At 43.4% G+C, this 26,277-nt stretch overlaps 3 protein-coding genes across 7 annotated transcripts in view; 1 reads left to right on the forward strand and 2 right to left on the reverse strand.

The window, feature by feature from the left end:
* Positions 1–6,575, reverse strand: part of DGKQ (diacylglycerol kinase theta) — an 88,567-nt gene extending 81,992 nt beyond the window's left edge. The window contains exon 1 of the mRNA XM_064403677.1: positions 6,311–6,575. Within this exon, the coding sequence (XP_064259747.1) occupies positions 6,311–6,527 (217 nt within the window). The 5' untranslated portion in view covers positions 6,528–6,575. The remainder of the gene's footprint in view (positions 1–6,310) is intronic.
* A 327-nt stretch (positions 6,576–6,902) lies between these two features.
* The window catches only part of ACO1 (aconitase 1), a 55,328-nt gene continuing 35,953 nt past the window's right edge, over positions 6,903–26,277 (forward strand). For 2 of the 5 annotated variants that reach the window (XM_064403682.1, XM_064403678.1), the window contains exon 1: positions 24,866–25,019. The gene's annotated coding sequence lies outside the window, so the exon portion shown is untranslated. Of the gene's footprint in view, positions 7,106–24,865; positions 25,020–25,359; positions 25,521–26,277 lie in introns of those variants that run through there. The other 3 variants (XM_064403680.1, XM_064403679.1, XM_064403683.1) reach the window with 3 other exon arrangements.
* LOC135289823 (Golgi to ER traffic protein 4 homolog) lies at positions 16,360–17,331 on the reverse strand. The gene is given in 5 exon segments (XM_064403685.1): positions 16,360–16,659; positions 16,662–16,919; positions 16,922–16,939; positions 16,942–17,256; positions 17,259–17,331. Coding segments are annotated over 5 exon segments (840 nt in total). The 3' UTR covers positions 16,360–16,483.

The raw sequence follows: 26,277 nt of genomic DNA on the forward strand, positions 1-26,277 counted from the left end.
TATTCAAGTAAGTTAGTCACCTGTTTTCTGTAAGTGTTGCAAAAGCAGTTTCACCAAAGGTACTTTCAAGCGCCAGCTCAGGATGGATCTAATTGCACAACAAGTAGCCCAGAAGGAAGTCAGCTTGAGCTAATGAAATACCGAGTTAGAAACACCTCTGCAAGAAACAAGTGACATAAACAAAAAGTAAAGGTCATCCAGGGACAGCGTGGTTCAATGAAAATGCAGAGCTGCCACCTGAGAAGGTGGCAAAAAAAGGGAAAAAATCAGAAAAGAACCAGCTTTCTATGGATACTAAGAAGCAAAGCAATATTATGGACAAGTTATAAACAGCACGTAATCAAAAAAGGAGAAAACAGACCAGCAAAGGCACCATGCCCAGATGGAACACACTAAAAAAAAAAAAAAAAAAAAAAGGCAAAACTTATTATTCTTGGATTTGTAATTCCGAGTATGGGTGGTGCTAAGCACCTTGCACGCCATTCTCCCCCCCCGGCAGTAAACTTAGGAGGCCACACCTTGAGTTACAATTGCAACTAGGTAATTAATGCCCATTGAACATAGCAGCTTCCCTGCTGTAAAGCAATTTTTAGACCCTTAGCACAGGACTGCAAGAACTATGGTCTCTCGGAAACTTACCAGAGGAAGACTGAAAAAATTTGTGCAAGATTAAAAGCAGCCCACGGTATCACCCTCGAAGATGGCTGAGAAACACCTGAACACACTGTGTCTAAGGTACCTTTGATAAATGATCATCTAGAAAGAGAACCTGCAGAGCAGCAGCCGCAGCCACTTCACACCACGATGGGGTAATGAGCACCTTCCTTAGTGCTTTTGTCACTGCTCAACGAGTCAGACTGAGCCAGTAACACAGATGATATATCAAAATGCTGTGCAAGGCTTGGTATTGGATTACAGGCTTTAGCACTTTCTGCAGTAAGTTATTTACTACCTAATTGAGTTTCTGGACTGAAATCTGAGCTAATGCTATCAACACAAACTATAGCTTCCAGCTACAAAAGCTGTGTGCATTCTCACAAAGCACCCTGTCCTTTTCTCTGCATCACTGATGGAGATAGTGATATTTTCCTCTGAGGCAGGGAAAAGAAAAGCATGAATTTTCTTCAGTATAAAATGGATTATCCTTCACATATAGACCAGCAAATTGCATTTTTCAACGTGTCAGTCAATGCTCCAAACATTTTTCTCAACATGTATACCAGCTGAACTGAGCCAAGTTTCTGTGTTAGGTTTTATTTTGTGGAATTTTTGGGGGGTGTGTGTGGGTTTGGGTTTTTTCCTTTCCTTTTTTGACTCTCTTTGTTTGGTCCATCTAAGTTTCAAACGCAGCAAAGTCGCAAACACTCAAATATCTCAGCACCAAACATCTTGTTGCACAGAAAGGCCCCACCACCGACAAGGAAACCACGGAAGAAAAAAGACAGCAAAGTCTTGAAAATGCAAACTGATTGGAGGATAGAAGCAGAATTGTATTGTGGTAATGCGCCAAAAGCAAGCAAAGCTCATCACAAAAAGGAAGAATATGTTTTTCCTTTTGAACTGCAAGCATTAAGACTCTTGGGGGAATCTCATATATCACTCACTTCCTTCAAAACAGATCTGAATGAAAACTGTAGGGTCAAGGATATTTCATGTGTCTGTCTCAACAACAGATCTAGAAAGGATGAGAGTCCAAGGAGACTGGCCCTTGTCCCCTTATTCCCTGCTACTACTTCCATATCTCAGCAGACTCCCAGCTTTAACACACCTTCCTGATCTGACTCTATTTTCTTAGAACAGCCTTTAAATTTAATAGACTGCATACAATATTTGTCCAAAATATGCATCTGAAGGCTGCTGCAAATGCTGTCTGAACATCTCCAGGATCACCTAAATCAACAAGGAAAAACATGGCTTGTCCTTATCTGGAACATGCCTGTATAAATCACAGCAGTTTTCTGGCTGTCTTGCCAAATCTGAGATTTATGCCATAAATATAACTCAGATCCACCATTTACATTTTATTCTGGAAAAGCTGTGGTGTTGTCAGCCAACATCTAAATCAGATTAAGAGAAAAAAGCTTTATACATCTTGGAACAAGTTTGGATGGTCTGCTTAGAAGCCAAAAAAGTAATTTAACACACGCCCCCCCACCCCCTGCCAAAATCCCCTCAAGTCCTCCCCCAAAAACAAACACAGAAAATAAAGGTATTGTTTCCCCAAAATATTATTTGACTTAGAGCCTTCATATCAAGACAGGTGCCCTATCTACTCAAATAAATATTAAGAAGTCCATGACTGCAGCTTCCCATAAATATTCCAATGAAATACAGAGATATAAAAAACTAAAATGGTTAAACAATTGTAAATTTTCAGTCAAACTTGCTTATTACTTAAATCCCCTACATTTTGTCCTTGGCCAAAGTAAACCAAACCAACTTTACATTATAAAGTTTTATAGAACTGGAAATATTTGTAGCCCCCAAAAATGTAGAGATGCACAATTCGTCCAACTCAACTTTTTTTCTTGAAGTATTTTATGTAAAATAAAGCACTGTGAAAAGAAATGTATTTATTGGTGGCTGAAACTAATCCCAAACTCCAGCATAAAATATCTGCTAGCTACCTTTTAGTGTATGAAATTGGTACTTCTGTGAACTACCAGTAGGAGGTCTCCTTACAATTCTTACACAGACTTCATATATCTAGTATTTTTAATTTTTAAGATGCATACACACATGCACAAAACCTCAGTCATTTACACTGCCTCTTCTTTGGCAAGCCTGAGGAAATTTAAACCCACTCAAACCTGAAATGGCCATGGTTAGGAAAGCAAGCGCAATATAAGGGAGCAGTTTTCCATGCTGTGCTCAAGCTTCACTTATTCTGTCACACATACACACATACTTATCAAAGGAAGTCACAGCTACAAATAGCAAAGTGGTAAGAAACACAGTTCTTCACAAAAGGTTTACAGAAAACAGATTTGTCAGGGTGGGGAAGACATGTGAATAAACCACAGATGCAAGCCTGGTTGACTGATATTATATAAATATGTGCACTGAAGCTTAATACAGTGACATCTTCAGACCAAACTGGACACCTATTCCACATAGGAAGAGTATTATATTCCTTATACAATTCACTTGTAAAAATATCTTGCCAATCTAAGCAAGACAGCTGCAATTCATCCCTGGAGTACCTTCAGTCCCATACAAACTGCTGATGACAGTGGTGTGGAGCTGGCACTGGAGTGGGAAACAGTATCTTACTTTTAAACAATCACAATAGATGCAGGACACTTTGTGCCTTTTATGGAGAGCATCAGAGCATCTCTTCCATGTACTTTTTGGAATTCACAGAGGAAACCTAAGGACCATCTTGGCTCCACTATGAGAATGTTTTGAGAATTTATTCTCTTTTCTCGTACTTTTGCTACACAGCTACGTAAGCCACATGGGCACGTGCCCATCTACTGAGTAGTTGGTAAGTTAACAGAAAAACCCCACAAACTTGATCATTTACACATAGAAGATGCCATTCTCCAAGGGTCTAAAGTTCAATCACAATTAAAACACAAACCCAGGTGATTCAGGCCATACAGCTACTTAAACTAATGACAGATAAGAGATGGACTTTTTTCATAGGTTTTTTTTCTCCTTTCAATAACTGGAGGAGTAATTTTCTTCCTTTCAATAACTGGAGGAGTCACGAGCATGCTTGGTTCCCTTCAAAGATTGGAAGCTTTCTGTTTTGGTAATAACCAGCTTCAGGGAATGTCAACACAAACAGCATCAGGAGACTGAACATCTGAACCTACAGATCTGGAAGAGCAACCACTGCAAATCCACTTAGAAAAAGGCCTCTCGATGGCTTCATGTTGAATCCTGTAGGTGGTTCATCAAGCCGAGTCCAAAGACAGCTGCAATTACACCTGCAAACCTAGCCTCTCTGTAGAGAAGAAAAAGGAGGCAGCAATCATCTACCACGTTTTTCAAGTCTACAGCAAACACTTCCTTCTCTAACAGCTGGGTGGGTTACTTTTTTGTTTTAACATCCTGGCACTCCTTCTATCACTTTCTAAAGTGCAGTGATCAAACTCCATAAGTTAAAGTAAATGTGACAAGGAGGTAACTATTAAATGGAATTTAAGAAATTCCATTTAATTAAGAAATCATATTAGCATTTATTAAATAACTTGGAACTTGACAACAGCAGACACATGAGCAAATGATCCATCAGATGGTTTTGAGTTTTATTGTTTAGCAGCAAGTTGTTGGAAAGACAAACATGACTGTAAGCATAGCTGGTTGAAAACAGATGAAAGGACAAAAACAAAACCAAACCAAACCAAAAAAACCCCAAAAAAACAAAAACAAAAAAACCCCCAAACAAACAAAAAAAAACACCAACCAAAACAAAACACCCCCCCCAAAAAAAAAAACCAAACGGAACAAACCAACACAAAAAAAAACCAAAAAAAACCCCACAACAACAACAACCAAAAAAAAAAAAAACCAAACCCAAGCAAACAAAAAGCCCCCAATTCTTATTTTTCACCCAGTGGAGACACCGATGTGCCAGGTGCCATTAGAGGGTTTTCCTGCACACTCTGAGCAGAGAATGTTAGAGGTAATGAAAACTGAGAGTATTTCCCCTCTCTTGTATTACGCCTCAGAGAGGTTACTTGTCTGGGGTGAAGTTTTCAGATGCAGTTTTAAAAGAGATATTTTAACCATGCAGCTTAGAAGTGCCCCATCAGCACATGGGTCATTAGACAGTGGTGCTAAGGATGCTTATCCAGAATTCTGCTGGAAAAGCCAAAGGGGAAGAACAGTTCCAGAGCACCAACCGCAGTGGAAGACTAGGAAAAAATCCCAAATGCAACTTGCAGGAATATACTACCTTTAAGTATATTATATGGGAGTGGATTAAAAAAGAAGTGAGACATTGTGGCCATTCTGATCCTTTCACATTTTGCTAGCATTACCTGTTAGCATTACCAAAACTATTCAGATCTTTAACTGACAAACTGACATCTGAATGCCCAGTCTTATGATTCAAAAATTTGCCATTTTTAAGTCATTGACAGAAGAGAACACAGAAGACCGGTTTTGTGTGTTTCCACAAGGAAAGAAATTATCGTGTGAGCTTGGAGCTTTTTTACTTACGAGGATAAGCCATGACCTTATGCTACACAGACAGAACAACATTTCTCTCAGAAAACTTTTAAGCAAATACAAAACCATCCTTGCAAGACTTGCTTTGCACCACACAGGGACATGACTTCCACCTAACCTAATACAGCACTCTCTTCACCCCTGGCAATGACAAAAGGCAGGAGCTATTTCAAGAAGGGTATTTGTTCTACACCTACAGCCTTGTTTGACACCCACCCAAACAACGAGGCTCTTGTACAACCTGACTCTTTGGACCTGGCCTGGGAGCTGCAACCCAAGCCAGCTGGACTGCATATGCTCATGAAGACATCATGTTTTGTGCTGTTTTGTTTGGGGTTTTTGTTGTTGGTAGTGGTATGTTTGTTTTCCTTTAAAGAGGGACATGGAGATCCACTCTTTTTGCTCTGACACCGCTGGATTTTGCTGCATCAGAACAAGTTATAATTTTTATCTGTTCCAAGACTCTCAGCCACCGCATAGTCCAGCAAGGAAACCCAGCAATTCGTTCTCCCTTTCCTGGCGTCAGCCAAGGTTTAAAAGGTTCAAACTCCAGACAGGTTTCAGATTCTCCATGGGATCAGGCATTTCAGCAGGTAAGGGTGCCCCTGAGATGGATCCACTGTGAGCTTGCTGGGGTGCTTGGTGGCTCACGGTGTGTGTCACAGGATATGCTGGGGCACTGCTGGATCACAGCACACACCGGTGTCACCACACAACAGTGAGCAGTGACACATCTCCGATTTTAGTTATTTTGGTTAGGAATTATTATTATTATTATTTATTCCTATAATTTAAAACAGGAGCAGCATTCCTGTAGTTTTCAGACTTGATTTTTGCAATTTACAACTGTTATTATTAGAACATAACTAGAATTTTGATTACTACCATCAGACGCTTTTTGTGATGGAATGCACTATTTTTATTGCTTTATTTCAGTACTGCGTTTAAGTATTGTGGTTTTGCACTAGATTTTATAATTATATTTTAGTACAATAGTTTGTCGATACTATTGACGAATAGAGTTTTTATCAGCGGTGGGTTTAGGCAATTTTCCTCCCCCCGCCCGCCTCGCCCCGGACGCGTCCCCGGCAGGTCCCGCACGCCCGCCGCCGCCCCGGCAGCCCCTTACCCTCGCACTGGTAGCCGGCCAGCCCCCAGATGAAGTCGGTGCAGTAGTGGCAGAAGGTGGGCTTGGTCAGGGTCACCCTGCGGAACGCGTGGCCCGGCGGGCTACTGCCCCCCGCCGCGGCGCGGCCGCGCCCGCCCAGCACCGGGCTGGAGGCCGGGCTGCCGCCGCCGCTGCCGCCGCCGCCGCTGCCGCGCAGCGAGCGCGCCCCGTCCGCCATTCCCGCCGGGCGCCCGCTCCGCGCGCTCCGCGCCGGCCGCTCGCTCGCTCGCCCGCGCTTCCGCCCCGGGGCGGCGGCGGGGGCGGGCGGGGGCGGCGCCGCGGCGGCGGCGGCGCGCGCTGCCCCCTGCCGGCCGCGCCCTCAGCGCCGCGCCCGGCCCGGCCCCCGGCGGCTCCGCGGGCAGCGCGGCCCGGCCCGGCCCGGCCCGGCCCCCGGCGGCTCCGCGGGCAGCGCGGCCCGGCCCGGCCCGGCCCGGCCCGGCCCCCGGCGGCTCCGCGGGCGGCGCGGCCCGGCCCGGCCCGGCGCCCGGCCGCGCGTTCTGCGGGGAAACTCCGCCTAGCGTCCGTCCTAAAGGTCCCTTGCGCAGCTAGAGAGCGGGTTCTCTCTGCTGTCTGTAGCCGCCTCGGAGAAGAGGCCGACCCCCACCTGGCCACAGGCTCCTCTCCGGGAGTTGTAGAGATTGATAATGTCACCCCTGAGCCTCCTTTTCTCCGGCTGAGCAGCCACAGCTCCCCCCCCTAAGAAGACTTGTTCTCCAGCCCCTTTGCCATCTTCCTTGCCCTTCTCTGGACTCAGAGGTAAGACCTCCAGTTTTTTGCCACGACATTAATCTGGATGGTTTTGCTATCCTTTCGTTCATACCATTTTAGAGCACACAAAGCTCCACCTCAAGAAGATTTGTGATGATGCATTGGCAGAAGAAAATTATTTGCCTTCTACACTCAACATCTCTGACTTCGTGAGAAAAGATAAGGGATTCTGCCAAGTCTCCCTGCTCCATAACACAGGGCTTTTTTGTCCTTTGTATACATAACCTTCTTGTTGCTAGTTTGGAAGATGTTTACACACCTAGATGTTTCTGTGATGCTAGTCTCTGGAATGCCTCTGTTTCTTTGACTTATTACATTTGGTAACCTCTTATGGGTGGAGTAGGTTGGGACAAGAAAGGAGGCTATCACTTTGGATTTTGTATATATAGATGTATGCTGTCTGCAACTCAACTTGCCTTGATCTCAGCTTTGTATTGAGAATCTCCACTGAGCTGTTCAAAACAGCATTCAGGAACCTCCATTAAGCAATGAGAAACAACAAAGGGTAGTCAAAATTTTTGTTCCTGGCTCTGATTTATCTGTATTTTGGTGAAGTGTGTAATAAGCTGGTGTAATAAACCTCTTCTGTACTAACAGTGAAGTTCTAAAATTTGTTAGTGTCTTCTAGTTTGTGCTGCTCTTGCTTTCTCTCTCCTTTCTGTGTTGTGAATATGAAAGTAGTTATGATCAGAAGAATTGGACCTTCTCAAGGAGAAAGAGTAGAAATAATTAAGAGGCCAAAGAAAGCATAATAATGACTTTTTATGGTGGGAGAAAGAGTGAGTAGTTGCATACATAACATTTGAAATACTTCTAATTGCTTCTACAATTTAGAAAACATCTAAAATACCACACAGCTGTACGAAGCCCCAAATACACAGGCAGAAAGGTAAGAGGGAAGCAGTGTGAAACCCCTGTGTTTGAAGATGTGTGCCTGCTGAAGGCAGTGAATCAGCCAAAGCACATAATGATAGGTCCAATCTTCCACAAACTCAGCCTTGCCTCAGTGCTTCTTAAAAATCATGGCACAAGGCCCCTTGGAACACGTTTCTGGGCTCGTGGGGAAAAAGACAGAGGAACAGCCAATATTGGATTTGACAATGGTCAGTAGTGCCCAACCTACTTGATTGCTTTCCGTGACAAATGTGTAGATCTGTATAGGAGGGGACACTAGTGTAACCTTGACTTCAGTAAGGTTTATGACTTGTCTCCCACCGTACTCTTGTATCCAAAGTGGAACATTATGGTTCCACATGGGTGGACAATTAGACAAGTAAAAAACTGGTTGGATGGTTGAACTCAGAAGCTAGGGATTAATGGGTCAGACTTGAACTCAGCCTGGAGGCCCATAATGGGAGGAGTGTTGCAGGGGTCTCTCCTGCACCCTGGGCATTGAGTGTATTTATCAAGATCATGAGAAGGTGACAGAGAGCAGTATGGTCAAGGGACGTCAAGCTCACACATGACACCAAGCTGAGGGAGCAGCCATTACACTGCCATCTACAGGGACCTGAAGAGACAGGAGAAGTTAATCCTGTCATAAAATCAAAGGGTTGGTTTGGGTTGGAAGGAACCTTAAAGATCATCTAACTCTTCTGCTGTGTGGAGGGACACCTTTCATTAGGCCACTTTGCTCAAAGTTCCATTCAGCCTGACCATTAACACAACCAGGGCTGGGGCATCCCCAGCATCTCTGGGTGACTTTTTCTAGTGCCTCATTACCCTCACAGAATATAATTTTTTCATAATATCCATCTAAACCTACTCTCAGTTTGAAGCCATTTCCTCTTTCTGCCAATCAATACACACCTTTATTTATTCTTAAAGTCCCTAGAGCTCTCTTGTAACCTCCCCTCTGCTGCTGGAAGTCTACATTTAGTTGTCTTCTCTTCTCCAGGCTGGACAATCCCAATTCTCTCTGTCTTTCCTTATGGGAGACATGCTCCCTCCCTCTAATCATCTTGGTGTTCCGCCTCTGGACTCCATGACCAACAGTTCTTCAGGTGGCCATGAACCTGATTTTTACTTAGAGAAGGAGAGGCTTTGCTTCCACAGTCACCATCCTGCTGTTTGTCCACTCAAGAGATGTGGGAAGAGGGGTTACCGTTGAAAGAAGTTTTTAAATACCTCAGCTTTCCTCTCAATCGTTGTTACCATCATTGTCTGTCAGGGGACACACCTTCTTTGACCTCCAAATGAGCAGACAAGCAGCAGGGTAGCACTGCAGAAAAGGTCCTGGGTGTCTTGGTTGTCAATGAGCCAGCTGTGCACACTGGTAACAACCAGGATCAACAGCATCCTGTGCTGTCCAGGAGCACAGCTAGCCAGCTGAGAGAAGGGATTATTACTGTCTCCCCAGCACTACAATATTAGACTGTTGCATTCAGTTTTGACCTCCATAAAGGAAGAGCACGACAAACTGCTGGAGCAATTTCAGTGGAGAACCACGAGGGTGGTTAGGGGTTGGTGCACTTACCCTGTGCAGAGAATGCTGAGGGAGCAGGACTTACTATGCCTGAAGAGGAGGCAGTTACCAGGAGATCGCATAGCACCCCGGTAGTACTGACACTGAGGTTTTAATGAGGAAGGACCAAGGTTCTTTACAGGAGTGCGCACTGTGAGGACAGGAGACAAATGGCAGAACTTCAGACTAGGTGTTCAGGCTGGATTTGAGGAGAAACCTCTTTATCCTAAAGACAGTCAAGCAGAGGAGCAGGTTAAGTGAAGTTCCATTGACCTGTCCTGCCTTTTTTTCAACCTAGCCTGTCCTCTTTAAATGTGTTTCTTTTGTATTGATCTAATAGTTCTTCCCCTCTTAAGAGTCAGAGGCCCAAGATTTGGAAAGCTGAAGCTCATGTGAACAAGTCTTTCCTACAATCTGGGAAACTACCTTATAATCATATCAGAATGTGACTGTTTTAAAAGCTTGAGGAAGTTATCAATTAATTTTTTTATAAAAAGGTGAAAATGCATTCAATTAACAAATAATTACATACACTACTGAATCACTTATCCAGGCAGGTAATTACAAGGTTTCTTTGATAGAAGACTGGAGAATGATAGTTTTTATAGTTTAGATATAAATGAAGTGTGAGATTTTGGCTATTTTTTAACAACTGACTTTCCAGATAAATACTTATAAGCTGTAACATAGCGGCAAGAGCTAAACATTTGGTGCTTTAACTTCTCATCTTATCTCTGAGCAATCTGTATAATCAGTCAAAACGACCTAAACCATCCAACACCTGTCTTCAGCAAAGTCTGCCAAAACATCTCTTGCCATCAGCCATGGAGTGTGGTAGCTGTGAAAGGCTAGCCTTCCATCCTTTCCATTTCACGTGTGTAGCACACCTGCTTCCTAGACTGTAGAAAAAAATGAGATAAAGAATTATTACTGAAGCTGTTGTATTCACAAATGTGATAACTCATTAGAAGTGGTTTTTTCCTCATGCAGGAGTTGTTGCTTGACAGGCTGGTAAATGAAAAACAGGATAAAACTACCACTTCTTAGGTACACCTTCATATTTTTTTTTTTAATAAAGAAGGGCCTCACAGATAAAAACAAAATTATTTGAGCATCTGTTGTCTTTGTTTTGACAAGATTAGTAAGACAAGATTAGGAGAAAAATATAAGGCCTCTGAAAAGAAAATTTACTTCTTTTTACATCATGATAAACATTTTGTGGCACTCTGGATTCTACAACCTCATTAAACTCAAGTTATGCAACTCTTGGGCAGGCAGTACGGGAAAATTGTCATTTTTACAAGTTTCTTGGCTTGGTAGAGGTGTATTCAGTAAATGGAGCAAACTTTGCACTGGGATCTTCTGAACTTTTTGTAACCTTCTTGTACTCTTTATATCTAGGGAGCAAACGTACTGTGACAAATAGAAAGCCTTTGATACAACTGAGAAATGCAAGTTCTGGTACATCATCCCAAATCTATATACAAGATTAAGTAAGTTTGATGTGTGTCAATATCACATAAAGTTTTTATCCTTTAAGGACACAGTTCATTATACCAGCACTCTCTTGACACTCAGTATGATGAAATTCAGTTACTCAGTTCTTTCATGAAGCAATTTATTTGTAAGTAAGCTTCAAAAAACCTGAAAATAAGTAATCATATCAAGTCCAGGTGAGATCCAGAGGATTTTATAAGACGGTATAAATATGGAAGTAGTGGATGAAAAGCAAATGGAGCTGTGCTGATTTTTAGTGATCTGTCCTGGCTTTGCCTTTACTGTTTCTCAGAGACCTACAAACAATTTCATCCATCTACTCACATGACAGGAGTCGGAGTCATTAGCTTCCCAAATGCTGGAAAATCTTGCTAAATTTCTGTTTCTATAAAATGTGTTCTTTATGTGTTGGTGAATTGTGGAAGTGTGAAATCCAATGGTACCTATCCCATAGAACCGTAAGTAAAAGCATTTCTAGAGTACTGAAATCTTCTATATTGTTGACTTCTCTTTTCTGAATTCCCTTCATTCCCATTACTGCAAGTAATTGGAAGAGAAGAATAACACAGACCATATGTGGAGGTTGAAAAGGAAAGTTTAAAATAAATTGTTGCTTCCAAGAACCAAGAATTTAAAGCTTTGAATGTGCCCTCCTGTTGGCAACCAGCAGGGAAGAAGAGCTACCGGGGAGTTGGTTTCATTTGGTTTAAACCAGCACAGCAATATTTGGAAATTGAGGGATAGTGCTTTTATGGCTCATGAAAGGAAGTGGCTCGTGAAGTATCACCTTCCCAAGCAGAGAGGTTTCAGATTTGCAGTTTTTTCACCTCTCCAAGTTGGTGATATCTGAATCAAAAGAAAATCGTGATATTCATTTAAACAGGATATCTTTGGTTTTTTTCCCCCAAATATCACAGCTGAAGAGACAATAAAAGTATTAGATCCTGTTTATGCACTCTTTGTCTTGCAATAGAAAACAAAAGAGAAATTCAATTTCTTATGCCTACACTACAAAAAAAAAAAAAAAAAGAAAGAAAAAAAAGAAAAGAAAAAAAGGCTAAGCACCTGGCACATAATTAGTTTGGTGGGTTTTTTTTTGCGGGGGGGGGTTTGGGTTTGGTTTGTTTTTTGTTTTTGTTTTGGTTTGGTTTTTTTTGCTTCATAATAGCTCTACAGTTATTTCCTTCCTGAAAAAAAGTCTTTAAAAAAACTGTTTTAATCACACTAGGAATAAATCAAGTGCTGACTTGTTAATTAAAAGCATCAACAGCCCCTGAGTAAGAGAAGCAAAAGCCCTGCTATGGAAAGCCAACAGAGTTCTGAATCAGTTCCAAGTTATGCAGTAAGATATGGTATGTCTTTCAACTTTTTATTTGATTGCCAGATTAACTATACCTTTTCAAATAAAGGTTATAATAAGGAATACATTACATTGCATAATCTAAACAAAATTACATATTAATGTTTCTATATCAAGTATATGCATACTTTTCATGTAGGTAAAGAGACTTAGAAGAAAATCTTTCAGTTCAAATTCATCCATCTCTTGTGGGAAAAAAAAGCAAACCCTATGGAGAGCACATGAAGTAAAACATCTTTATTTCACCAAAAACATTATAGTCAGCAGTAATAAGTATTTAATGAGAAGGTAGATACATTTATCACAATAGACTCAGAACTCATATTTTATTTTAGCATTGACACTCTTTACTGTCTCAGGAGTTTCCCTAGTTCTGCTGACAGAACTGAGACTTAGTAAATAATAAACCGTATCAGAGCTGAAAGTAAAGAAAACTGTGTAACAACATAGCAAAGTCAAAAGGTTGAATTTTAAGACCCAGCCTGCCTATGACAGGCAAGTTATTTGTTGTTCAAATACACTACACTGATTTTAATATTTAATAGCTTATTTCCAGCTCTTAAGTTTTAGAACAAATAACTTCCTGACAGAGTACATAAAGGATTTGCTTAGAGTTAATGAATCACTTCTCTGGGAGAAAAACACCAACCAATCAACCAAAAAAACAGCTAGGGTTTGATTTATTTTTTTATTGTAAAGGACTGCCAGTTTAACGTCTTTAGTCATGTTTTGTCTCTGGACCAAGGGAACATAGAAGCAATTCTTATGAACTGAGTACCTTAATGCATTCTGAAATGCAGAATATGCAAAACACCCACATATGGAAAAACAGATTGCTGTTAAGGTTTAGTAAGAGTTGTGCACTCTGAAAATAAAATGTCCAAGTCTTGTTGTTAAAACCACATTTCAATTTCTGATTCTGCACTCTAATAATATATCAGAAACCTAGTATATAAAACACCCTTTTTTAATGTATGTGTATATGTGTAAATAGACTGAATTATTTATTTCTATACCTATTGGCCTACAGGATAGATCTACTCCCTTACAAGCAAGAATGTAAAGAAATACCATGTATTACTAGACTCCAAAGTGATGTACTCATGCATGAGATTGTCCTTTGACTGTGTCACTGGTGCCAACATTGATGACAGGAGGTAGTGGTCTGAGGGCTTGACAAAAGCACCCCAGATCAAAGGCCATGAGGAGCAGCAAACCTGAGATGGAGAGGTCAGCAAAAGTAAACTCTCCAACAACCATGACTTGCTCTGTCCTTGTGAGGGGCTCAGATGTCTTTCCCGATCAAGCTTGTTTCTGTTTATTTGTTTTCAGAGTATTGCACCTGAGTGCCTTCAGTTCATACCTACTTGACCAAAAGAAGTAATTCTCCTGTTGCCAGGAGTCACAAGCTCCCAACATTTCCACCTTGGGAGTCACAACTTTCCCACCTTGCTAGTCCAAATCTACTACAGAGTCCAGCATTACCTTATAGCTGTCCTACCTCTTAAGCAGCTATTGAAGATAAATTCTTAAAATAAGACATCACTGTGGAGTTAAAGGGGTTTGTTGATGATTAAATCATTATGAAATTATAATTAAACAATTTTTGAATGATAATTAAATAGTAATGTAATGAAACAACTACACCTCACTGCTGTACAGGCGAACACAATGACCTCAAGGGTGGGGCTACAGATGTCTATAGTATAATGTGGTTGATTTGTAGTTAACCTGCCTTGGTGCAGGAGTACAGCCACAGCAATTGTAGTTTTGGCTAGTCCTGCTCAGGATGGTTCTGTTAGGCCCTGATAAGTTGTGGTGTAGACTCCTTGGTTCCTGAGAAGTCAATGGCCTGGCACAGTTCTCTGGGTGTGCGCAGCAGGGCTGACTGGCGCTGATGCCTGAACCAAAGTGCTGTTCACTCAGCCAGAGTCCTGCACCCATCACTGCTGCAGAGGGCTCCAGCACTTACCTCTGCACAGGCACCTCCTTGGAGGGATCCTGTTCCCTTCCTACTGATCCTCCCTGGTGCTATATGGTCTGCTGCCTTCTCCCATATCTTCTGCACCAGACGGCTCTGTACCTCAGCCCTGCACCTCAGCCAGACATCAACCTCCTCAGTATCACTCTGAGAAGAGGCACCTGTCACTCCATGTAACCCTACACCTGCAGGGCCCCCTGTGTTCTCTTGGAGCAGCATCTGGGCTGGTGCTAAGGGGCATGCTATTCTGCTGGCTCCAGCACAGTCTTCAGCAGTTCTTCTGTGCACCTTTGGTATCCCCTGTAATGGGAGTGCTGTGCTAAAGCCAGCTGCCCCTCACCAGTGGATCACTGCTCTCCTCTGGTACAGCTGAACAGAAGTAAACACACTCCGACCAGGAAAGCACTGACTTGATACTGCTGTGTCCCACAATAAGGAAAACAGGAGAGGCAGCAGTGCATCTCTATCTGTGAAAAATAAACTGGTCTGTTATGTGCCAAGTCCCCATTTGCTATCCTTGGTTACCACTACATTTCCTTCTTCTGTTCTCTAACAGTTTGTAACTAAAATGGGTTCTGTTGAGTGCAGTCCATGGTTGATTAATGGAAAGATAATTCATGAGAAGGCTGCTGCAAGCAGTGGTTTTGTAGGTGTTTAGTTCATTGAATAATGTGGAATAGGAGAGGACTCTGTAGCTCAGAGCAGGGGCAACCTTACAGTTAGATCCAAGTTTGGTATTAAAACAGTTCCCCACATTCTCCCAGCAGAACTGTTGACTTGCTTTATCACCTTGTTATGCAGATGAAACTTTACTTCATGTGTGACTCAGTTCAAGATTTCAGAAAGAATGTGAGTTTTCCAATTCATGCTGCAAGTAAAACAATTAAAAACTTACTTGTGTGCTCTGTGACATAACCAGAGGGGACCAACAGGTGGTCAGTGATAGAAATTTTCAAGGTGTGCAGGGCAGCTGATATCTTGGGCAATGGTGTGACATTTCAGAGGGTCAGCTAGAGAAGGAAAAGAGGCAATGACACTTATTGTTGCAGAATTGATGTCCTTAAATTCCCTATGGGCCTAAAGAAATTAGCATCCTTTTTAAAAATGGGCCTACCACTGAGTTAACAGCGATCCTGCACCTGTGCATTCCAGTATGGGAACCAGCACCACCTCCAGCACCAAAGCTGTGATGGGCCTGGAGAGAAGCTGAAAACTCATCCCAAATCCAGGGACCCACCTACAGGCTGGTTACAGGGTGGAATAGCCATGAATCATGCAGATTCCTCTAGCTGTAGAAGAGGGGATTACAAGTGACCTCACTCCTAGTAAGTCACAGTTGTACTAATTAAACAGCCTTGCCCTTAATGGGTCACAGCTGTGACTAATAAAGGTAAGTGTGATGAAAGGGGTAGGTTGGCTGATTAGGGAGACCTTTGAGGAAGAGGACCTAGAGGTAGAAGACCTTGAGGAGGTAGAGGAGCCTTGAGGAAGTAGAAGAGTCTTGAGGAAGAGGAGTATGGAGTATGAAGGGTGTGTACGTTACTCATGGCAGCGGAAGCAAGTTGTTGTATCAATGTCTCTTGGATGTGCATCTCAAGTTATGCTGCTTGGCTTGTCTCACAGTACTTTTGCACCAGCATTGTAAATCAATTATTCAATTCCTCCCCATGCCTTTCAAGATCTTCCTTAGAAGAGGGCAGAAGGCAAGGAGGCTTTCTCAGAACAGAGATGGTATTGGGTAGGCTGTGAAGGATGAGCCCCATTTTTATGCTTTGCTGAAAGAGTGTGCAAAAGGTAATACTGCATCAGAAACTGCCGACTGTTTTATCAGTCCCAGCTTCTGGATTGGAAACCCACTAGCAACTGCTCTGATTGGGTTGTTTGTCTACTTCTTGTTGGGTTTTTTTCCCCATAAATAATATAGACCAACAGTATAAACATTCCAGCAATCATTTCTAAAAGACCAGAGGAGCTCTTTTAGGAGCCAAGAAACAACTGCAGGATTCAAATTCCAAAAGTGTCTTCAGAGTCATTGAATCATCAGATTTACACAGCACCCAACATTCAGTCAAGCTCAATAGGACTGCTGTCTTCCTGACCATCTTGTGTGTAATTATGTTCCCCAGTTCCCATCAGACTGTTTAAAAGATTTCCTAGCAATCTGCCATAGGATGAGGCCTGCTTGGGCATAACTCCAAAGAAAAGTTGTCCTATTCTATCTAGGTACTCATTATACAGGAGTCTCTTTTCAGCAGAGGGTGATGTTGTTCACACAATACTGTACATACTGTTAGTTTTCCTCCATCAACTGGCAACAACAGAAACCAGATGAAGTTTAGCAGTGGTTGCACAAAGGGTGAACCCTTCTCTATCAAAGGATGTTTCTGTGTGTATGTTGTAAAAACAATTGATGCACTGGTCTTATTTTTTAAGCAGAGAAATTGTAGTATTGCCTGAGCTACAAACATGTCCACCTCATTGCGGTATCTGCGGGACAAGGATATTCCACCAGCATATTGCACAGCCCTGACCATCTGTTGAGTGCAAGAAGTGATACTGAGATTCACTACAGTTTTGCTCTTTCCACAAGGTAATAGCTGGTAACTGGTATAGTTTTGGATGTCCAAGTATTCCTGATCCCCCACTGGACCATTTTAGTGCTCTGGATATGAAAGCCGCTCTTTCAGGAGAATTTGGATCCATTAAACTAAACAACTTAGCCAAGTTTTCTGAAAGGTCTTCTGCTACTTTTGCATCTGACTTCTCCAAAGACTCCAAAACCAGCATGGACTGTTCAGCAGCACTGTTTTGCTGGTTATGACTGAAGAACAGTAAACTCCTGAATACATTAGTTCTCTTGCTTCTTCACATTCTCCTTGTGACATACACCTGAAGAAGAGTGTCTGGTACATCTGGTGATGGCCTGACGTGATAGCAAGAATACATGATAAGAAGGAAGGCACAGATAAGGCAGCCCAAGAGTTGCCCAGGATAAGACAGCCAGAAGCTGTGGAGGAACATGGCCTTTGAGTCATGGGAAGGAGCATGACCTGGAGTCACAGGGAGACAGCAGCCAAAAAAGAGCCGCCAGAAATAACGCAGCTGGGAGAAGAGCTGCAGAAGTCTGGATTTCGATTGTAAAAAGAGGTATGGCTGCAGTCTGGCAGGGTCCTGGGGCAGTGCTGTGTTCTCCTGACTGCTGCTGAGTGTGTGGATGCCTGGCCCAGTGGCGAGTGCCCTGCTGGCCCTGGCCACCTGGCTGAAAGAGCCATCTGGCTCTTTCACCGCTCCAACCCGAGGACACAGCAGGCAGCGTGGCTAAAGCAGTGAGTGGCGACGCAGGAGCAGCAACAGAGCTCCAAGAGACAGAATCATTAATGTGACCCACAGAGAGCTCTGAGACACCAAGTTGACTAAGGAGAGGTAAACCAGCCCAAGAACTAGAAACAGAGTGGTTTTATGTGCTAGTAAAACATGTGTATTGTATTTAAATATTTGTATAATTGTTAATCCTAAGCAGAATATGTAAATATGTCTATTTAAACATGATTTTTAATTAAAAGAAAAGGGGGAAGTATAAATGACCTTGCCCCTGGTAAGTCACGGTTGTTCTAATTACCAAAGAAGACCACCCTTGCCCTTAATGGGTTTCAACTGTGACTAATAAAGATAAGTGTGATAAAAGGGGTGGGTTGGCTGGTCAGGGGGAGCCTTGAGGAAGAGGACCTAGAGAAGAAGACCTTGAGGACATAGAGGAGCCCTGAGGAAGAAGGAATGATCCAGAGAGACAAAGAAGAAAAAACAAGGAAGAGAATTGCTGTTGCAAAAGGTCTGCTGTGACATCAGTCTGGGTCTGATTGAGTTAGAGACTGACCTGCAGTCATAGTTGAGCTAGGTAAAAGCCTGTGGTCAGAGGCAGCAAGGAAATACTGGAGTCATTTTCCAGCAGGAAATAGTCAGCAGTCTGAGTTTGCCAGAGAAACCAACAGTAGGAGCTTGCTGTAGTCAGAGTCAGGATGGCTAAGCTCTAAAGAAGAATAAACTGAGACTCTTTTCATGTTGTTAAATGAGAGTCTGTGTCTTGGCTCATTTCTACCCCTAACGAGAGGTCTGCTGCAACAGATTCCCACCACAGACCACTGACATAATGGAAATCTAAGCACTGGAGTGTTGAAGTGCGTTAGGAATAAAAAAAGTGAATGAGTGATTTCACTGATTGAAATGAAGCACTGAGGGCCTGGTAACACTTCATAGGAGATCCCACTGGATAGCTTTCTCTTGGCACAATCACAGCTTTTCATTAAGGTCTCTGGTAAATGAGGCAGTTTGTTCACTGAAGGGAGATTAACAATAGAGGTACCATTTGCACACAGAGCAGTAGTAGAGGATTTCCCACTCTCATGGCATCTAGATGTTGTGCTGATGTCAGAAACGGGGTAAAAAAGCCCACCAACCTCTGTCTTCTTTGCTGTGTTATCCCCTTCTTCCGTGTTTGGGTGCAAAGAATTGAACTACTTGCAAACGGGCAAAAAGGACAACTTTTGTGGGATGTAATTTAGCTCTGTGCTCTCACTTGTACTACTGGTCAGGGTATATCCATCACAATACTCTCTGCCCTTAGGCAGGAAAACATGTCAGGTAAGCATCCATCCTGACTGTGCCATGTCACAGGAGATCTGACCTTCTCTCTTCAGGAAGACTTGGAAGCAACTAAGTGGAGTATTCTTAAATTGTGATTGCTGGTTTTATTCAGCACGTTAATTTGCTGGGGGGAAATGGAGGAATCAAAAAGCAAAATACTAGTACAAACATCTTGGGAAAAATAGGCAGTATCCAATTTTTCACTGAAAAGTAGTTAAGAACACTCACTCATGTTTAGACACAACAATAAGTAAAATGTTATGGAAAAAGAGTCTACCATTAGAGTGCAGCAAAGGAATTCCTACTGCTCTTCTGTGCATCTTGATGTGCACATTTTTGAGCACAATGTGTATGTATAGGCAGCATAAAATGTGGACCTTTTTTCAAAAAGCGTGTTTTTCATTGCTTTCTATAATGTGCCCATTGTTTTTAACGAAGTTCTAGATGTCAGAACAGCTACAAGTAATTACTAGTCAGTACAGGGAATGAAAGGGTAGTGCTGCAGTGAATGTCCAAGGCTGTTATGTCCAGTCACCAAATGCATGCAGCAAGCATGTAGTAGGAAACAGGTGGCTCTTAGGTAAGGGTTACGGACTGTGTGCGCAAGTTCTTTGGGCAGGTCCAGTGGCAAGTGAAAACTGCTGTCTTAGACTAGCCACGCGATAGATGGTAAATTGCCTGGGCTCCAGAGATTGTATCTTCTACCAACTTTCTGGATTAGTTTACTCCCCACTCCATCCTGCTCTGTCAGATGAGTAACATGTTCTGTCAGAGTCCTGAGCTCAGTAAGGGAGTGTTAGTGCTACTGCAACACAAACTATGAACAGCACAAGTCCAGCTTACTGTGTGCAAGGGTGTTGTACATTGCCTATACACCAAAAGTTTAAATAACGTTTTGAATATGGGTTGTCTTCAAATGAGCATTCACAGGAATCTAGTCTGGGTTAAAGTCCTTTACACCATTCCAGATATGCAGGGAAAGACACTGGTGGTCAGCAAAGGCTTTTGCATTTACTGCAAGTTATATCATTACTCTTGAAAGGCACAAGAACAATCCTTCCACTTCAATGGTGGAAACAGTTTTTCTTTCTCATGCTCTATACAGCAACTATAAGCTGATCGTAGATTATCTGCTTTGGAAGAAATTTTCCAAAAGCATTACATAGTTTGGGGCTGAAGGTGCATTGCTGGCAGTGAAGGGTTTTACTTGTCTCAGACAATTTATTCTTTAATTTTGGGTACATGGTTCCATCCTCAAGTCCCTTTTCTTCAGTTCCTGTGGCACAGTCCAACACATGCTTTTATTTTGTAAGAAAACAGTATTATTTCTTGACAATATACTTGTATGAGTTTCTACTTGGGGCTAAGAGAAGGATCTGAGCTCCCAAGTCAATGCCCTCTCATAGGAGTGACAACAAGCCTCCGCTAAACCCCGTGTAACCAGTAGATGGCAGACCTTTAATCTTTGTTTTGCTGCTGAAAACACGTAACTGCAATTTTCTGAAGATTCATTTAAAGACGGTTAAGTAAATCAGTGCTAAGATTAGAAGAAAATTTTAAAGTATTTATTAAAATATGCCAACCACAGACTTTCTTTTGGAGGATGCACAATCATCTAATTAAAGAGGGAGATGCAGTAGGACCTCAGTTCAATAACCAGAATCTACTATGGTATTTCTGAGGTCTTCTGGGAGCTGTCAAAATCTCTTTTTTCAGACTTGTACTCCCGTTGCACATTGAAAATTTGAACAGCTTAAAACAGTCATGACTAACAATGAAATCTCACCCATGAACTCCTTCATGAGCCACCAAAAATAATTTTCTGTATTCAGGACAAGCTGTAGGCCATAACCTGCAAGCTACTATCTCACTATCTTCAGTTCATTCACAGATGGCTTCAGGAACACTTTTACTGTTGTACTCATTTGAATATATAAATTCATATGTTTTGTAGAAGATAGTATGTTAAATTATATACCCTTAGGTGCTGCTTATGGGGACACAGCACTTCAGAGCAAACCATCAAGCCTTTTCATTAAACTACGGAGAGCCAGGAAAAGTAGGACACGTGCAAGCACTTCTTTTTGCTGACAGCTCCAAAGCTCTGGATCCTCTAGGCTGCCAGCTCAAGTTTATTGCCTCCCTGTCAGACCTATCCTAGCCCAGTTTGAGACTGATTGCAGCAATCCTGTGATTGCAGCAATCCTGTGATTGCTGCAGCCTCAGTGATCAGCTGAGCCTGCATGGAAGATTGTTACAACACTGAAGTCTACTGCTGTATGGTAAGGCTTTATTGACTGTAACAAGCTGAGAACAATCTCTTGGCAATTCAAATAATTTTTAACTTCTTGATAGGATCAGAAAGAGTGAAATATGTCGACACACAATAGTGAAGTCAGCAATTGAACAGATATGATGGGCTCCCTGGAGTTTTAGGATATTGGTGAATAACCTCAAAGAACACTCCAGAAGGAATCTGTTATTAGACCAATCTTCTTGGACATAGATTTCATTAAGACAGAAAGGATAAAGGACTGACACATAGTTCCTCATCTGTTGTGCAATAATTTAATGAAAAACTCTAAAACCACTCTAGGATACACATGACTGCAACATGAAAGGTGTTGTTATTCCTATTTGCATCAATTTTCACTGCAAGAACAGAAAATAATTTCTTTAATCCTGATTTAGCACAATGCATGATTGTCCAAGAAAACTGTTGAGACTTCTAGGGATCTGATCTAAATCTGATCCTAAAATGAAGCACCCATTTCAGTAAACATCTTTCTTCTAAATCTGATCCCACATTTTCTAAATCTGATCCTAAACCCAAGAATATCTTTTAAATCTGATCCTAAACACAAGAACCCATTTCAGTAAACATCTTCCTACAAACAATAGATCTAATATAGTTCTCTCCTCCTGGCAGTCTTGGGAGAAAGGCAGACTCACACATTTTGGTCATGTGCTAAATAAGCCACATTATTGTAAACTCAGCCCCAGTGAGAAGAATATTCAAATGCTGGAAACACCAGCAATAACATTCAGACCATTTGCCATTGAACCCTTGAATGAACAGCCTGTCTCCCAATCCCATGATAGCCTCTGTGTCCTTACAAAAAACCAGGAGAGGCTGAAGCAGTTCTGCCTCTCTTTCTGGGACACAGAGTCCTCCCAATCTGCTATCAACCTAAGGGGCCTTCCCTCCCCATAGAACAGAAAGTACAAACCTTGCAGATACTCACTGGGAAAAGTCAGAGCTGATGTATGGATTTCCCATTTCTGTTGCTGACCTTCTATTTTCACTAGTCTTTGCTTTTTGTCCAAGAGATTTTAGGTCAATCAGATTTTGCAGCAATTGCTTTGGTATCCAGGTATGGAGGATTTTATTCATGATTCAAAACTTATATACATGGGCCTTGGAAGTCCCTTCTGTTAGAAACAGCAACAACAGCAACCAAATTAAAACTTTAAAATTTTCTTTTTAAAGGAAGTGACCCAGAGAAGCATTACAGGACTTAATCCCACCAAGAGGAACATATTTGAAATGCCTTTATTACTTTTAATTAAACATATACAAAAATAAAAACTTCTATCAAATAATGAAACATCTAAAGCTCTAAGAGATTTTAGAAATTCTCTGGCTTTTCAGACCATCAGAGTCATCTACTATTTTGTGGTGTCATGTGGAAACATGGGCTTCCACCTTCAAGAGCCAAAAGTCAAACTACAAACATAACTGTGTTCTGCCAAACTCAGTCTTAGGAACCTCTCTGGCCAAAGGTTTGAAAAAAATATTATGACTTAATGTTTAGTTCCATGTTAACCATCTGGTAAAGCAAATCATATGTTCTAAAAACCAATACAATTCTAAAAGAATAATTTAGTGCAAGTGAATTACTCCATGAGGTATTTATGCTGAACAGAAAGCAGGCCAATCAGGAAGCAATTTTGAGCAAAAACTCAAAAGCACTGTATGTTGTAGATTACAGGCTATTTAGAGGTATCAGGTCAGAGAATAGAAGGTTTAGTTGCAGACAGTCCCTAGAAGTCTCAACTGTTCCAGTGAAATCAGTAGCAGGTATGTGAAAGCCAGGATTTCCATATTAAGTTAAAAAAAAATCCTACTCAATGTATCTTGTGTGCTAGATCTTGTGGTCCTTCCCATTGATTTCTTCTGGTCTGACAGTTCCAGCTGGACAGTGTGTGTAGGCAGGAGAATCTGTCAGCACAGGTCATTGTGCAGGAATCCAGTCCACAAACATCCAGGTGAAACACTATGGGCATTTTCTATGCTTCATCCTTCTTTACAAGTAGAGCTAAGCACTTCCATTTTCACTTACCTGAGACTTGCTCCTCTGCAGCAAAGCCAGCAAGTATCTCAGTTTGTTCTTAGCCTAAACTTTCTTCAGGTAAAAACAAAACATTATGAACCTTGTTTTACTCCAGCTGTCAGTGGTTAGCATGTCTCCTAGCCAGTGACCTCCAAGACCTTACCAAGACATGCAGAATATTTACATTCCTTGCAACTCTTCTTTACTATGTATACAATTATTTTCCTGGAATTAGATACTTTTTAGTTTACTTAATTGTTAAGCAAAGTTTCCTGTCTGACCATCCAGGAATCATTCTGGCAGGCACACTCAGACCACGTGAGCTGGAACAGAGGTCACTTCACAATGGGCGGCTCCAGTGAGCGGAGAGGTGCCCTGTTGGACACACCCCACTCTCACCCAGCCAGACCAGGTTTCTTTACTGGCTGGACCCCAGGTTTCCCAGGACAGAGTCTCAGACTCCTGGATTCTTAAAATGGTTTAATCATGGTGCAGTGACAAAATAACAGCTCAAGATGGTGTCTCCGAGGAGGGACCCTGAGCAAAGCAAACCCTGGGCTTTTATATCCTCACAGTCTAAGTGTGTGAAAGTCTGTGGTCTTCCAGCTGAACCATTGGCTCCTGCTGTGTCTTTCAGTGCCTGCTTACCTAGCTGGGCCACAGGGTCCTGCACCCTTTGGGGTCAATGCCAGTTCCTAGCCTCTTACTTCTGGTTCCTGCTATCCAGAGCTCAGTGTGCAGGTCCCACTGCAGCTGTACTCTGACTACTTGCACTGAATGTATTCCTCAACATTATTCAGGCCCAGACCATATACTGTTCTACTGGGAACACACTGGACACTGATAAAGTCTCCATGGCACTCAGATACGGGGGTGATGTAAATTATGTCCTCTAGGATGTCCTCTACTCTGATATTGTTCTTTAATATTGACGTCATTATATTGATCTGGACCAGCTTGTAAGTAACAGCCTGTTTCTGCTAACAGGCAGAATCAGCTGTCCTGCTGCCAAGAGAAACAGCAGACTGTACCACTCCTATTGCACTACCACGAGGATGAGGATGCAGTCCTGTGTGTCAGGTGTTGTCCCGAGTGACACCTGTTCGCTTCCGGGCCCAGCCTTCACTGACAGCACCTCTGGACTCCTCCGAAGCCTGAGCAAGGGCTCGGGCTGTGAGCACATGGTGCGCTTACGGCCGGCACAAGGCACATCACTGCCCGCAGCCTGCTGCCCATGTCGCAGGGCCCGTCTTTCCGACGGCTCTCACACCAGCAGATCTGGCCTTGACCTCCTAGCCATCCTTCCACACTCACAGCTCTCCCCCTCCTCCTACTACATCCGAGGAAAGGGGCTGGCCGAGGAAGCAGCGGCTCTCTCCGGGGCCAGGGCTGCGGGCGGGAGGGGCGAGCCCGCGCCCCCGCCGCCCGGCTGGCCATCCGCTCGCTCGTCCTCCGTCCCTCCCTCTCTTCCCGCCTCCCTCTCGGGCGGCTGGCGGCCATCCCGCTGCCGCTCCGGCCTTGGGGCGCGGGGCGGAGCCTGCCGCCACCGCCCCTTGGCTCTGCCTGCGCCCGGCGGCCCCTGACGGCGAGCAGCGGCGGCGGCGGCTTGTGCTCCTCGCTCCCCGGTGAGTGCGGGCCCCGCTTCTCTCCCGCCCGGCGCCGGCGGCTCGAGTGCCTGGGAGCCGCCTCCCCGGCCGCGGCGTGCCCGCTCCCGGCGGCCGCGGGGAAAGGCTGTGGGTGGAGGGGCGCCCCTCGGGGCAGAGCCGGCACGGCTGCGGGCCCGGGCGGAGGGCGGGTAGCGGCGGTTAGCAGGGCCCGGTGGCACGCCGGCGGATCCTGCCGTCTGCCGGCCCCGGCTGCCGCGCTGGGGGCTGGACGGAGCCGTTGGATGCTGCGGAGGGACGGCGGCTCCGGCGGAGCAGCCTCTGCGAGGCACCTTCGTAGCAGCGGCGGCTGTGCGGCCCCCGCCGCGACTCCGGGCCCGGCTGGCGAAGTCTCCGAGACCCGGCCTGGGGCCGGCTCACAGGGAGTACAGGGGCGGCTTTTGCAGAGCGGAGAAAGAGGAATAGGTTTAGCTCGAGAAGAGCAGGCGTGGAGAGAAGTTGTGGTGCCCTGTCCTCGTGTAGGTGAAGCTTTAACATTGCTTTTCCTCCTGGAACTGCTCGAGCCTTGTCTATTGGTATTTCAGTGGTATCTAAATAGTGGAGGATAGTGTGAAATATACGTACCAAGCACACAGCAACTCCTCTGTGTGGAAAAAAAACCTCAGTAGATCTGCAACATAAGTGAGACAGGGAAAGGATGAAAGAAAATAATTGGAAGGTGATGCCTATAAAGTGCTTGGTTTTAATAATTTTGGGTGACAGAATAACCTGTTTCAAGTTCATGGTGCAGACAGCAGGTGCGGGTGTTCTGTAACAGTCCTGGAGGTCATAGCACAGATGCAGGTATTTGCCTTCTAATTTAACTTGACTTGGGACTGTGGCGGTGGAGATGCCCAATTTCATTAACTGGATGAGGTATATGTTTGGGTCAGTTCCTGTTTATCTTCAGTATGTTTCCATGTTTCATAATATCTCCGCAGTTCCCATTTATTTTTTAACTGGAGGTTGTACTTTGGTATTTAGTTTCCACCTCTAAAGCTAGTAAAGGTGGGGGGAGGGGGGTAAAGGGGAGGACGGAGAGATCTGGACTTTAGTGTTTTTTAATATCAGCAGGAAACTTGGTCTAAAACAGAGGATTCTCTCTCCAAACAATTGGAATTGAATTAATATCTCTGAGCACTCAGTGCTGTTGCTATTGTTCAGACTGGCTTTATCAATCCACAAAACTGAAGTAAAGGAAGACCACCCTAGTGAAATATTAACACTGGAATGTTTATTT

This window comes from Passer domesticus, chromosome Z (assembly GCF_036417665.1).
Source record: "Passer domesticus isolate bPasDom1 chromosome Z, bPasDom1.hap1, whole genome shotgun sequence".
In the NCBI taxonomy this organism is placed as follows: domain Eukaryota; kingdom Metazoa; phylum Chordata; class Aves; order Passeriformes; family Passeridae; genus Passer; species Passer domesticus.